Genomic DNA, 16,117 nt, shown 5'->3' with positions numbered 1-16,117 from the left:
GACAACAGAGACGGGTGTGGGGCGCTACGGTTGCTGCTGCTGCCACCAAGAGGCCTGTGTGCGAGCGCAGGTCACTCTCCACACCGCCCCTCCCGGGAGCCTGTGCAGCCCGCCAGCGCCGGGGTCCCGGGATCCTGGGACAGCTTCCCCGGGAAAACGCGCGGCGTGCCTCGGGCCGGTGCAGCGTCACGCCGGCCTCTGCCGCCGCGGACTCGCCCCACATCCGTGCCCCCCCACCCACCGCCTGAGTGAGCCAGAGCCCCCGAATCAACTGCTCCGTTAACGCTGCTCCTTTGACCCCGCCCTCTCTGAGCGAAGGGCAGACGCCCTCGGACGACCTGCGCACAGAGGCGGGGCCAGGTCCAGGGCTGAGCCCCAGGAGCTGTGCGAACAAAGAGAGGGGGTGGTCCCTCCCAGCAGCCTCAGAAACAGCAGTTTAAAGCTCCACAGTCAGCTTGAAGTGCCCTGCATCTGTGGAAAACCTGAATAGACAGCGAAATATCCCAGGTTGAGGAAGTGGACTTTGGGAGCAAGATATACTATTATTTTCCCCTTTTTTCTTTTTGTGAGTGTGTATGTGGGTGCTGCTGTGTGAGATTTTGTCTGTATAGCTTTGTTTTCACCATTTGTCCTGGGGTTAGACCGACCTTTTTTTTTTTTTTTTTTTCTTTAATAGAAATTTTTCTTCTTAATAATTATTTTGTTATTTTAATAACTGTATTTTACCCTACTTTATTTTGTCTTCTCCCCTTTCTTTCTTCCTTTCTTCCCTCCTTTTCCTATTTCCCTCCTTCCTTCCTTCCTCCCTTCCTTCCTTCCTCCCTTCCTTCCTTTATTCCCTCCTTCCTTCCTCCCTTCCTTTCTTTATTCCCTCCTTCCTTCCTCCCTTCCTTTCTTCCTCCCTTCCTTCCTTCCTTTATTCCCTCCTTCCTTCCTCCCTTCCTTTCTTCCTCCCTCCCTTCCTTTCTTCCTCCCTCTCTTCCTTTATTCCTCCCTCCCTTCTTTATTCCCTCCTTCCTTCTTCCCTTCCTTTCTTCCTCCCTCCCTTCCTTTCTTTATTCCCTCCTTCCTTCCTCCCTTCCTTTCTTCCTCCCTCCCTTCCTTTCTTCCTCCCTCCCTTCCTTCCTTTATTCCCTCCTTCCTTCCTCCCTCCCTTCCTTTCTTCCTCCCTCCCTTTCTTTATTCCCTCCTTCCTTCCTCCCTCCCTTCCTTTCTTTATTCCCTCCTTCCTTCCTCCCTTCCTTTCTTCCTCCCTCCCTTCCTTTCTTCCTCCCTCCCTTCCTTTCTTTATTCCCTCCTTCCTTCCTCCCTTCCTTTCTTCCTCCCTCCCTTCCTTTTATTCCCTCCTTCCTTCCTCCCTTCCTTTCTTCCTCCCTCCCTTCCTTTCTTTATTCCCTCCTTCCTTCCTCCCTTCCTTTCCTCCTCCCTCCCTTCCTTTCTTCCTTCCTTCCCTCCCTTTCTTCCTTCCTTCCCTCCCTTCCTCCTTTCTTCCTTCCTTTCTTGACTTTCTACTTTTTTCTCCCTTTTGTTTTGAGCCGTGTGGATTAAAGGCTCTTGGCACTCCAGCCAGGTGTCAAGGCTGTGTCTCTGAGGTGGGAGAACTAACCTCAGGACACTGGTCCACAAGAGACCTCTCAGCTCCACGTAATATCAAACGGCGAAAATCTCCCAGAGATCTCCATCTCAACACCAAGACCCAGATTCACTCAAGGACCAGCAACAAACAGTGCTGGACACCCTATCCCCAACAAAGAGCGAGACAGGTCTACAGCCCCATCCATTAGCAGAGAGGCGGCCTAGAATCACAGTAAGGCTACCGACATCCCCATACATGCCCCCAGACGTGGACCTACCCACCAGGGAGACGGGATCCAGCCTCATCCACCAGATCAGGGGAACTCGTCCCCCCAACCAGGAAACCTACTCAACCCACTGAACCAACCTCAGCCACTGGGGACAGCCACCAAAAATAGATAGAAATTCGAACCTGCAGCCTGCAAAAGGGAGACCCCAAACATAGTAAGATAAGCAAAATGAGAAGACAGAAAAACACACAGCAGATGAAGGAACAAGATAAAAACACACCAGACCTAACAGATGAAGAGGTAATAGCCAATCTACCTGAAAGAGAATTTAGAATAATGATGGTGAAGATGATGCAAAATCTTGGAAATAGAATAGACAAATTGCAAGAATCAGTTAACAAGGACCTAGAAGAAATAAAGAGGAAGCAAGTAACGATGAGCAACACAATAAATGAAATGAAAAATACTCTAGACGGGATCAGTAGCAGAATAACGGAGGCAGAAGGACGGATAAGTGACCTGGAAGATAAAATAGTGGAAATAACTACTGCAGAGCAGAAGAAAGAAAAAAGAATGAAAAGAACTGAGGACAGTCTCAGAGATCTCTGGGACAACATTAAACGCACCAACATTCGAATCATAGGGGTCCCAGAAGAAGAAGAGAAAAAGAAAGGGACTGAGAAAATATTTGAAGAGATTATAGTTGAAAACTTCCCTAATATAGGAAAGGAAATAGTCAACCAAGTCCAGGAAGCACAGAGAGTCCCATACAGGATAAACCCAAGGATAAACACGCCGAGACACATAATAATTAAACTGTCAAAAATTAAATACAAAGAAAACATATTAAAAGCAGCAAGGGAAAAACAACAAATAACACACAAGGGAATCCCCATAAGGCTAACATCTGATCTTTCAGCAGAAACTCTACAAGCCAGAAGGGAGTGGCAGGACATATTTAAAGTGATGAAGGAAAAAAACCTACAACCAAGACTACTCTACCCAGCAAGGATCTCATTCAGATTTGATGGAGAAATTAAAACCTTTACAGACAAGCAAAAGCTGAGAGAGTACAGCACCACCAAACCAGCTTTACAACAAATGCTAAAGGAACTTCTCTAAGCAAGAAACATAAGAGAAGGAAAAGACCTACAAGAACAACCTGAAACAATTAAGCAAATGGTAATAGGAATGCACATATCAATAATTACCTTAAATGTAACTGGATTAAATGCTCCCACCAAAAGACACAGACTGGCTGAATGGATACAAAAACAGGACCCATATATATGCTGTCTACAAGAGACCCACTTCAGACCTAGGGACACTTACAGGCTGAAAGTGAGGGGATGGAAAAAGATATTCCATGCAAATGGAAATCAAAAGAAAGCTGGAGTAGCAATTCTCATATCAGACAAAATAGACTTTAAAATAAAAACTATTACAAGAGACAAAGAAGGACACTATATAATGATCAAGGGATCGATCCATGAAGAAGATATAACAATTGTAAATATTTATGCACCCAACATAGGCGCACCTCAATACATAAGGCAAATACTAACAGCCATAAAAGGGGAAATCGACAGTAACACAATCATAGTAGGGGACTTTAACACCCCACTTTCACCAATGGACAGATCATCCAAAATGAAAATAAATAAAGAAACACAAGCTTTAAATGATACATTATACAAGATGGATTTACTTGATATTTATAGGACATTCCATCCAAAAACAACAGAATACACATTTTTCTCAAGTGCCCATGGAACATTCTCCAGGATAGATCATATCTTGGGTCACAAATCTAGCCTTGGCAAATTTAAGAAAATTGAAATCGTATCAAGTATCTTTTCTGACCACAACGCTATGAGACTAGATATCAATTACAGGAAAAGATCTGTAAAAAATACAAGCACATGGAGGCTAAACAATACACTACTTAATAACGAAGTGATCACTGAAGAAATCAAAGAGGAAATCAAAAAGTACTTAGAAACAAATGACAATGGAGACACGACGACCCAAAACCTATGGGATACAGCAAAAGCAGTTCTAAGAGGGAAGTTTATAGCAATACAATCATACCTTAAGAAACAGGAAGCAACTCGAATAAACAACTTAACTTTGCACCTAAAGCAATTAGAGAAGGAAGAACAAAAAAACCCCAAATTTAGCAGAAGGAAAGAAATCATAAAGATCAGATCAGAAATTAATGAAAAAGAAATGAAGGAAACAATAGCAAAGATCAATAAAAGTAAAAGCTGGTTCTTTGAGAAGATAAATAAAATTGATAAACCATTAGCCAGACTCATCAAGAAAAAAAGGGAGAAGACTCAAATCAATAGAATTAGAAATGAAAAAGGAGATGTAACAACTGACTCTGCAGAAATACAAAAGATTATTAGAGATTACTACAAGCAACTGTATGCCAATAAAATGGACAACCTGGAAGAAATGGACAAATTCTTAGAAATGCACAACCTGCCAAGACTGAACCAGGAAGAAATAGAAAACATGAACAGACCAATCACAAGCACTGAAATTGAAACTGTGATTCAAAATCTTCCAACAAACAAAAGCCCAGGACCAGATGGCTTCACAGGCGAATTCTATCAAACATTTAGAGAAGAGCTAACACCTATCCTTCTCAAACTCTTCCAAAAGATAGCAGAGGTAGGAACACTCCCAAACTCATTCTACGAGGCCACCATCACCCTGATACCAAAACCAGACAAAGACGTCACAAAGAAAGAAAACTATAGGCCAATATCACTGATGAACATAGATGCAAAAATCCTCAACAAAATACTAGCAAACAGAATCCAACAGCACATTAAAAGGATCATACACCATGATCAAGTGGGGTTTATTCCAGGAATGCAAGGATTCTTCAATATACGCAAATCAATCAACGTGATACACCATATCAACAAACTGAAGGAGAAAAACCATATGATCATCTCAATAGATGCAGAGAAAGCTTTTGACAAAATTCAACACCCATTTATGATAAAAACCCTGCAGAAAGTAGGCATAGACGGAACTTTCCTCAATATAATAAAGGCAATATATGACAAACCCACAGCCAACATTGTTCTCAATGGTGAAAAACTGAAACCATTTCCACTAAGATCAGGAACAAGACAAGGTTGCCCACTCTCACCACTCTTATTCAACATAGTTTTGGAAGTTCTAGCCACAGCAATTAGAGAAAATAAAGAAATAAAAGGAATCCAAATAGGAAAAGAAGAAGTAAAGCTGTCACTGTTTGCAGATGACATGATACCATATATAGAGAATACTAAGGATGCTACCAGAAAACTACTAGAACTAATCAATGAATTTGGTAAAGTAGCAGGATACAAAGTTAATGCACAGAAATCTCTGGCATTCTTATACACTAATGATGAAAAATCTGAGAATGAAATTAAGAAAACACTCCCATTTACCATTGCAACAAAAAGAATAAAATATCTAGGAATAAACCTACCTAAGGAGACAAAAGACATGTATGCAGAAAACTATAAGACACTGATGAAAGAAATTAAAGATGATACAAATAGGTGGAGAAATATACCATGTTCTTGGATTGGAAGAATCAACATAGTGAAAATGACTGTATTACCCAAAGCAATATACAGATTCAATGCAATCCCTATCAAATTGCCACTGGCATTTTTTACAGAACTAGAAAAAAGAATTTCACAATTTGTATGGAAACACAAAAGACCCAAATAGCCAAAGCAATCTTGAGAACGAAAAATGGAGCTGGAGGAATCAGGCTCCCTGACTTCAGACTATACTACAAGGCCACAGTAATCAAGACAGTATGGTACTGGCACAAAAACAGAAATATAGATCAATGGAACAGGATAGAAAGCCCAGAGATAAACCCACACACATATGGTCACCTTATCTTTGATAAAGGAGGTAAGAATATACATTGGAGAAAAGACAGCCTCTTCAATAAGTGGTGTTGGGAAAACTGGACAGCTACCTGTAGAAGTATGAAATTAGAACACTCCCTAACACCATACACAAAAATAAACTCAAAATGGGTTAAAGACCTAAATGTAAGGCCAGACACTATCAAACTCTTAGAGGAAAACATAGGCAGAACACTCTATGACATCAATCACAGCAAGATCCTTTTTGACCCACCTCCTAGAGAAATGGAAATAAAAACAAAAATAAACAAATGGGATCTAATGAAACTTAAAAGCTTTTGCACAGCAAAGGATACCATAAACAAGACCAAAAGACAACCCTCAGAATGGGAGAAAATATTTGCAAATGAAGCAACTGACAAAGGATTAATATCCAAAATTTATAAGCAACTCATGCAGCTCAATAACAAAAAAACAAACAGCCCAATCCAAAAATGGGCAGAAGAACTAAATAGACATTTCTCCAAAGAAGATATACAGATTGCCAACAAACACATGAAAGAATGCTCAACATCATTAATCATTAGAGAAATGCAAATCAAAACTACAATGAGATACCATCTCACACCGGCCAGATTGGCCATCATCAAAAACTCTAGAAACAATAAATGCTGGAGAGGGTGTGGAGAAAAGGGAACACTCTTGCACTGCTGGTGGGAATGTAAAATGATACAGCCACTATGGAGAACAGTATGGAGGTTCCTTAAAAAACTACAAATAGAACTACCATATGACCCAGCAATCCCACTACTGGGCATATACCCTGAGAAAACCATAATTCAAAAAGAGTCATGTACCAAAATGTTTATTGCAGCTCTATTTACGATAGCCAGGACATGGAAGCAACCTAAGTGTCCATCAACAGATGAATGGATAAGGAAGATGTGGCACATATATACAATGGAATATTACTCAGCCATAAAAAGAAATGAAACTGAGTTATTTGTAATGAGGTGGATAGACCTGGAATCTGTCATACAGAGTGAAGTAAGTCAGAAGGACAAAAACAAATACCGTATGCTAACACATATATATGGAATCTAAAAAAAAAAAAATGTCATGAAGAGATTAGTGGTAGGAGGGAATAAAACACAGACCTACTAGAGCATGGACTTGAGGATATGGGGAGGGGGAAGGGTAAGCTGTGACGATGTGAGAGAGTGGCAGGGACATATACACACTACCAAATGTAAATTAGATAGCTAGTGGGAAGCTACAGCATAGCACAGGGAGTTCACCTCTGTACTTAGTGACCACCTAGAGGGGTGGGATAGGGAGGGTGGGAGGGAGGGTGACAAAAGAGGGAAGAGTTATGGGAACATATGTATATGTATAACTGATTCACTTTGTTGTAAAGGAGAAACTAACCCACTATTGTAAAACAGTTATACTCAAATAAAGATGTTTAAAAAAATAAATAAATAAATAAATAAAAAAAAAAATGAAATTAGAACACTCCCTAACACCATACACAAAAATAAACTCAAAATGGATTCGAGAACTAAATGTAAGACTGGACACTATAAAACTCTTAGAGGAAAACATAGGAAGAACACTCTGATGTAAATCACAGCAAGATCTTTTTTGACCCACCTCCTAGAGTAATGGAAATAAAACCAAAAATAAACAAATGGGACCCAATGAAACTTAAAAGCCTTTGCAAAGCAAAGGAAACTACAAACAAGACAAAAAGACAATCCTCAGAATGGGAGAAAGTACTGGCAAATGAATCAATGGACAAAGGATTAATCTCTAATGTACATAAACAGCTCATACAGCTCAATATTTAAAAAACAAACAACCCAAACCAAAAATCGGCAGAAGACCTAAATAGACATTGCTCCAAAGAAGACATACAGACAGCCAAGAAGCACATGAAAAGCTGCTCAACATCACTAATTATTAGAGAAATGCAAATCAAAAGTACAATGAGGTTATCACCTCACACCAGTTAGAATGGGCATCATCAGAAAATCTACAAACAACAAATGCTGGAGAGGGTGTGGAGAAAAGGGAACCCTCTTGCACTGTTGGTGGGAATGTAAATTGATACAGCCACTATGGAGAACAGTATGGAGGTTCCTTAAAAAACTAAAAATAGAACTACCATACGACCCAGCAATCCCAGTACTGGGCATATGCCCAGAGAAAATCATAATTCAAAAAGACACATGCACCCCAATGTTCACTGCAGCACTATTTACAATAGCCATGTCATGGAAGCAACCTAAATGCCCATCGACAGATAAATGGATAAAGATGTGGCACATATATACAATGGAATATTACTCAGCCATAAAAATGAGCAAACTTGGGTCATTTGTAGAGACATGGATGGATCTAGAGACTGTCATACACAGTGAAGTAAGTTGGAAAGAGAAAAACAAATATCGTATATTAATGCATATATGTGGAACCTAAAAAAAGGTACAGATGAACCAGTTTGCAGGGCAGAAACTGAGACACAGATGTAGAGAACAAACATATGGACATCAAAGGGGTAAAGTGGCAGGTGGGGTGGTGGTGTGATGAATTGGGAGATTGGGATTGACATGTATACACTAATATGTATAAAATGGGTAACTAATAAGAACTTACTGTCTAAAAAAATAAGCAAAATAAAATTCAAAAAAGTGGATAGTAATAATATAACTTTAAAAATAATTTAATTTAAAAAAAAAGAAATGTGGGGGGAAAAATTTTGTGGTTTTTGGTCTGTATAGGAATATGATATAAAAAGGTCACTGGGCTTTCCTGGTGGCACAGTGGTTGAGAGTCTGCCTGCCGATGCAGGGGATACGGGTTCGTGCCCCAGTCCGGGAAGATCCCACATGCCGCGGAGTGGCTAGGCCCGTGAGCCATGGCTGCTGAGCCTGTGCTCTGCAACGGGAGAGGCCACAACAGTGAGAGGCCTGTGTACCGGGAAAAAAAAAAAAAAGTCACTGCTTCTCACTAGTTTTATTCCTTATGTCTATTTGTCTCTTGAAAACTCAGTTTCAACAACCAGCTACCACTGGAAATCACTAACATCTAAGGTTAAACCACAACATCATTTATAGCCTCCAAAACATCTTCCTAGTAATTATCAACAGGACATTCTCTCTCTTTTTTCTTTTTTTTTTTTTTTTTTTGGCGGTACTTGGGCCTCTCACTGTTGTGGCCTCTCCCGTTGCGGAGCACAGGCTCCAGACGCGCAGGCTCAGCGGCCATGGCTCACGGGCCCAGCCGCTCCGTGGCATGTGGGATCTTCCCGGACCGGGGCACGAACCTGTGTCCCCTACATCGGCAGGCAGACTCTCAACCACTGCGCCACCAGGGAAGCCCAGGACATTCTCTTCATTGAACATTTTAAGGAATATTTTCTAGGATCTTCCCACAGTATCTTGCACACAGTAGGTTCTCAAACTCATCAAATGAAGGTCATCAGCCCTGTGATTTTAATGTAGTTTATATGAATTCTTAACGTTGACAGGCCACACTATAAATTCAACCATGAGGGGGTCACATCAGGTTGTCATTAATAGATGCACATCTTTAGAGAAGTTAGGGAAATAAAACACAAGTTTAAAGTACATTAAATTAATACCACTTTTAAGTTCAAATAAAGCAAAAATTTTCAGATTGTACTTACTTATGGTGTTCACCTGAAGTGACAGTCTCATTATTTGATGCGACTGAAGTGGTTCCAGACCCAACTAACATAGGCTGGTTTAAAAGACAGAAAAATGACAAGGATTTTCCACCTTAAAATTACCACTAAAACTGATGAATGCTTACATAAATAAATATGCATACAAATTGCCAATATATATGACTGATCTAAAATTTCTTGTGAACAGGAACATACAGTAATAAAACATTCAACAGACAAAAATAGGCACAAATTAAGATTTAGGTAGCTTCTAATGCTCTAAAAATTTTTTAATTATCACTGTTGAAACTCTCATTTTAGATAAACTAAAGACATATAGTCAAAGATAAAAAGAAAAGTTTTATTGGAACTTACAAGCTGCTCTCATCCTCCCCTAATATTTGTTCACTTTTTCAACCCCTGCCCCCTATTTGATCCCGCAAATACATGAGAGCCATGAAGAATCCACCATAAGACTTAAAAATAATGCCCTAGTTATCTCATGTGCCTGAAGCAGAGCTTTAGGTGAGAGGAAGGAAGGGAGCCTTTCAATTCTGAGATTCTGTCACGATGATTAATATTCAGTATCTTTATTTTGAATATTTTAGATAATTCTATTAGTTATTAGTAATAGGTATCATGTCTTGTCATGCAGATAGTGACACTAAGGCACATGGAAGTCAAATAACTTGCCCAAGGTCGCACAGATAATAAAAATAATAACAGTTGGTAGAACCAAGATAAGAACCCAGGTCTGCCTGATCCCAAAGCAGCCTTGTCACACTGCTCTATGACCAGCCATACAAAGTCCTACATTATGACAATGATTTCACTAGGAAATATCTAGAAAATAAAAAGGACAATAGAGTCTCTTTTAAGAATTACTTATATATGACATGAACCTTAAACTTCCTCAAAATGTAGAAGACTGCCAAAACATCTTTAGACGAAAGCCTAGAAATTCTTTCTCTACAAAATGCTTCAAAATATCCCAAGAATTGGTTCTTATTTATATTTATTTATATATTCTAGTAATTATTTTGGACAAGAATCAATACAGAAAATACTCCATACCTTTGAATCTTTTGGCTTCTTTTTCTTGCCTTTGTTTTTTATCTTGGTAGAATTAAACTAAAACATAAAAAAAAGTTATTGAACACTCATATAACAGCATTATGAAGCTTCCATATATTATAACGATACCCTACTGATTTTCATAGACTAGTCCTAGGCTGAAGTACATGAAATGTTTAACAAAAATTAACACTATAGTGTGTTAAGCCCTAGTGTTCTGATTTATAATAGAAAATAAGAAAAAGTTAAATGATGCCTAATGCTATAACTAAAATTAAGTTGTTCCAACCTAACATGCTGTACTCATTTTCAACAAGGTTTATGTCATTTCATGTAATTAATCAGACTTATTAAGTAATTCCAGTTATATGCTGATCATATTTTAATGATTTTCCTTTTACTAAACCAAACTCAACATTCTACAGCTGGCCAGACACCAGGGCACAAACAGTGAATTCAGAAGAAGCATTTAACTTCCCATGGGGATGTCAGCTGTGTTTCTATAGTTAGCCAGTGTCTGATAGAGTGGACTAAGACAAAATTTCAAGTATAGATGACTTGATCCTAAAAATCAGTAAACAAGTCTCTTTCGGATTGAAAACTGCCACAAACTACTAAGGAAGACAAATCTGGAATTATTTTAACTTAAGCTCAATTGTAAGCCACTCAAAACACAGTCCATTTGTAGTCCTTACAGAACAAAACACTGCAATTTTTTTTTTTTTTTTTTTGCAGTACGCGGGTCTCTCACTGTTGTGGCCTCTCCCGTTGCGGAGCACAGGCTCCGGACGCGCAGGCACAGCGGCCATGGCTCCCGGGCCCAGCCGCTCCGCGGCATGTGGGATCTTCCCGGACCGGGGCACGAACCCGCGTCCCCTGCATCGGCAGGCGGGCTCTCAACCACTGCGCCACCAGGGAAGCCCATGCAATTTTAATCATTATAGATAACGTTTCATTTTTATGCCAGCAGATGACTCAAGAACTCCTTTCCTACATCTATGATTAACATTTATTAGTTGTGATTACTTATGGACACTGTCTAATTTAAACTTCAGAGTGTGCTGACTGTTGTTTCAATTCCAAGAGGAAGATTGGGATTAACTTTCTAAGGAAATCGTACACGCTATCCAGAAGTCCTCAAGATTTCATTCTGTAGCACCTCTTGTGATGTAAACAAACACTGGCCTGGGTCCTCCTCTCTTCCTTTGGCTGACACGAATTAGAACATAACATTGAAAGTGATCAAATAACTTACTGGCACATCACCACTGTCCTGTTTCCTTAATACAGTGCAGCGGCTGTCTGTAGGAAGATACAGGTGGTTTTGTGAGGAAACAAAATGTTTATATTGCCATAGGATACACTAAAGCCTTAAAGAAAACCACCCCAGATACTACTAACATCCACTATGTTCTACTCCTTCTTTGGCTTTGACATAAGTTTAGCTTAGAAACCAAGAGCAAAATGGCTAACTCATTGGAAAACCAACTACAAAGAACCACAAAATTTCAATCCAATTCAGCATAATTTGATTGCTTTCTAGGCACCGAACTCTATGCTAGGTGCAGGGAATACAGAAATGTATAGAGAAGTCCCTGCCATCGATAACCTCATGTTCTGCAAGCTACACAAAGAGGCAAACACCCATAGCTCAGTGTGCTAAATGCCACAGCAAATACAGTGGAAACAAAGCTGATAGAATAATCAAGTCTTCAAGGGGAGTGGCCTGAGTCAGGGGTCAGGGAGGGATGTGGGGAGGAGGGGACTTGAACAAGTTAGACTTGAAATGAACAAGCAAAGGTATGGGATGTGAGCAAGGAAAGCACAATGCAGGTTTGGACACAGTAGGAAGTGGGGTGTATATTCAGAGGGCAGATGGGGAGAGGGCTGATGAACCCAGACAGATAATGTGAATTCAATTTGTAGGCAAAATGAAGCAAGTGCTTCCCAAACAAAATACTTATAGGATCAGTTCTTCAAGAGTCACTAACAGCAACATAAGAGAAAGATTTGGAGTAGGAGGGTCAGAAGCATGGAGACCAGTTTGGAGGCTACTGCAATCATGGAAAGATTATTAAGATCCTGGCCTAGGGAAGCGGAGGTAGACAGGGAAGAGCTAATCAAAAATAAAGCTTATTTGAATTGGCAACAAACTAGACATCGGGTAACAGGCAAGAGGAAGGGTAGAGACCAATTTCAGAGTTTCCTGCTTAAAAACTATATATAAAACGTTATTATCTGAGATAACTAGGAAAAACAGGTCTCTAGAGATACAAGTGGCTTAAGCCATATTGCTCTTAATGGGTCTCTTGGCCATCTACACAGAAATTCCAACAGGGAAATACGCATGCAGGATCCAGGAGAGTTTGGGTCTCCCAATTATCACGGCATTGGTGATATTATTGAGTACCCTTATTTACAAGATCAGTGGATTTTGAAGTTTTAAGAAATACAGTCATCCCTTTAAATGAAAGGAGACAAAATTGAAAATGTCTGGGATGAGGGTGAGAAGCACAAGTAGTGAACTTGAAAATCTGTTGGCTGGTCATTTGGCTGGTGGCTTCCAACCCTATGACTAAAAGCAGAGAAATAGTCACAATTGGATGGACTGTATATTTTAGGTATAGAACACAAGAATCAGAGAAAACACATAATGAGAGGGTTGTGTCCTTTTTAGTTATCTTGTATGATCCAAACATGCATTGAGTTTTGTACGCTCAGACCCAGAACAGCATTTTATTACCAGCAGCAGCAAACTGATGGCAATAAATTCAGGCTATCAAGAAGCATGTCACCTCCAGTCATGAAGCAACGTCCTAGGAAAATAAAGCCACCTATATTTGAGAACCACAACAAAAGTAAGCTTTTCAGTTCCTTACACTGCATTTGAACTTCATAATGCATAACATTTTTGTACAAGGCCAGACCTTTTCATGTACCCTTTAAAACAAATGGCACAAAATTTGAAAGTCTAACTCCTGACAATATATAAGCAGACTTCTGATACTGAGGGAAAAGGTGCGGGGGCAGGGGCGAGGTGTTATCCTAAGAGATACACGCAGTACCAAAGACAAGAAATTTAAATTAATTTAGAATCTAAGAATATTAAAATTTTGAACAAAACAGAATCATACAGATCACTGACTCCAAATCCTCATTTTAATGATGAAGAAACTAACATTCAAGAGACGCTAAAGAATTAACTACTAGTTATCCTATTCTGCCAAACTGCACTCCATGCCATATCTAAGCAGCCCCTTCAAGTCCCCTCCACCCTGTCTCTAATTCTGGATGTCAACCTGTCAAATTCCACCTCCATGTTCAATGCTGGACTTGGACTCTACCCCTGCACCAAGGCTTTCCTCTTCCCTGCGGAGAACCCCTCAGCACTTTTTCTGGTCCTCTCTTCTCCCATATTACAGTTATCTGTATATTCATTTTACTGCCTTTTCTGAAACATAAGGTCCTTGAGGGCAGAGACTAGCGTAAGCATTTCTGAATTCCTTGTTAACACCTAGCACAGGGCCTTGAAGCAGTAGTAAAAGAAAGTTTCTAATTAATTGAGTTAGGGAAGTAGCTGGGCCACAGCCTACTTTTCTTGACTCCCAGCTCTAGGCTCTTCCCACTACAATACATATTCTATCTGTTCTAGATTCTGCAAGCATCGCCTACTTCTGCAGGCCAATGTTTTCTTGAATGCTACAAATCAAGCCATTTCCTAAGAAATTCCATCCCTTTGACATACAATCTCGGCCACGACACTGTCAAAATACCTAAGATGAGAATAGTACGGTGTATAGTGTAATGTATCCACCTGAATATCTCTACAACACTTAACTCCACAGAGTAAGAAGGTTTTATGACATTAAAAAAAAAAAACCACTATTCTTAACACTAATTTCCCCAAATAAGCCAGCTGTACCATAATAATTTTCATTATTTTCTTTGTTAAGTATTTAAGTAAGCTAGATCCTTTGGAGATTTTTTCTAAGATTAGATATAAACTGAAACTCGGTCCACATACCCATTATATCAAAGAATTCATCCAAAGCATTATGCAGTGCTGGGAACTTGTCTCTGTGTTCTTCCAGAAGCCATATTAAACATCGCGCTTCCTTCAATGACGCTGGCTCACAGAAATAATCAAGCTGCTTTCCTTCTATAGAGCCTAGTTTATGACCATATTTCTCATTCCAGAGAAAAGTCATGATGCTAAAATCAAGCTCCTTAAGAGCGGCCCCATAACAAGAAAAAAAAGGTCCTGTGGCATCTAAGCCTATAATAAAAACAAAACCCAAGTCAGAAGAAGGGGAAAATTATTTGCTGTAAAATCACATTCAGTTTCACATCTCTGAAAGCAACTCTACTATAGTTTGCTTACATTTTCAGTGAAAGCACTCAAATAATTGAGAACAAACTTGTTCAAGCTATTATGCGTTTTAGAAACACCACTTCACATTAGTATGTTAACTATAATTCTTATCTAGTAGTTGAACAAGGTAGGCCAAAGGTTTCTATTAATATGGTTATTTTTATCAGACTTAGGAGATAAAATGAATTAAATGCCTTTTAAAGGCATTTTTAAAGGCATTAAATTCCTTTTAAAATATTACAATAACTTTTTCACTACTTCGTGATGATCTGCATTCCAATCAGTACAAGCTGGCAAGATTTTACAATGCTTTCCTACATATACTCCATAATAACAAAATATCAATAATATACAGAACTTCCCAAGTGCCTATAAAACAGAAAATGGGCAAACTCTTCACCCAACACCTCCAAGAACTACACCTTATCCCCCAAAATATCATGGCTCCTTACCCTCCTCACAAGATGCGAGGTGGTCACTACTCCCGCTTTTATCCCTCGCTTCTCCAACTCAGAGAAAGGGGTGGCTGCAACCTCACACGCCACTACTGAAAGGTGAACACCTGCTACCTACTAACACAGACGCCAAAAAGCAAGGATTGGCTCTGTTCTCTCTCCTGACACGCCTCTAACACAGGATGGACCACAGGTTCTCAGTCCGCAAATGAAGCAGAGATTGCCAAGTTAAAATTACCCTGGACAGCTGTTTCTTCCAGATGAAATAGTTAGCTTTGCAGAAGTCATGTTACATGAAAAATTAGTGTATTTAAACACCAGAATCAGGGATCACATAAAATACTCATACAAGGTTCAAGGGAATCAGCAATGAAGAAATACCACATTCACATCTCCATCTATGGCTCACATCAAAGCATGTGCTCGTTAAGGGGAAGGGAGCAGATCACACCTAGTAGTGAAACGTTAACCCCCGCTCCCACTGCATTTAAACTAAGCTCCTTGTTAAATATAGCAGGTTAAAGTAAGACATAACTTTATAATTTACTTGTCTGACTGTCAGTAGACACCAACAGCAGTCATCACTTAGGTGAAACTGTCTGGGGCTAGAAACCCACGGAGATGTGTGCTCCACACAGCACCACTCAGTGATCCACTACACCAAGTCTGCTGCCATCTTACTTTGCCTGTACTGACAGAAATGTTATCAATATCTTCTCTGAAGCCCTGGCGCTCTATCAGCTCCATGTCTCTTAGGCAGGTCAGGCAGGCTCTCTCTACAGACCGCTGCTCCAAGGCCCTGCCCTGCTGTGGCTCCCACTAGCCTT

The 16,117-nt window shown here is 39.9% G+C and overlaps 1 protein-coding gene across 20 annotated transcripts in view; it reads right to left on the bottom strand.

The window, feature by feature from the left end:
* TTC3 (tetratricopeptide repeat domain 3) overlaps positions 1-16,117 on the bottom strand; it is a 154,854-nt gene that overhangs the window by 54,096 nt on the left and 84,641 nt on the right. For all 20 annotated transcript variants that reach the window (XM_067035090.1, XM_067035091.1, XM_067035094.1 and 17 more), the window contains 4 exons: positions 14,488-14,739; positions 11,719-11,765; positions 10,464-10,520; positions 9,390-9,463 (listed from right to left, as the gene is read on the bottom strand). In XM_067035090.1, the coding sequence (XP_066891191.1) occupies positions 9,390-9,463; positions 10,464-10,520; positions 11,719-11,765; positions 14,488-14,739 (430 nt within the window). The remainder of the gene's footprint in view (positions 1-9,389; positions 9,464-10,463; positions 10,521-11,718; positions 11,766-14,487; positions 14,740-16,117) is intronic.

Source organism: Kogia breviceps, chromosome 5, assembly GCF_026419965.1.
Source record: "Kogia breviceps isolate mKogBre1 chromosome 5, mKogBre1 haplotype 1, whole genome shotgun sequence".
In the NCBI taxonomy this organism is placed as follows: domain Eukaryota; kingdom Metazoa; phylum Chordata; class Mammalia; order Artiodactyla; family Physeteridae; genus Kogia; species Kogia breviceps.
The sequence above is the reverse complement of the archived record's forward strand: the minus strand, read 5'-3'. Positions and strand labels throughout refer to the sequence as shown.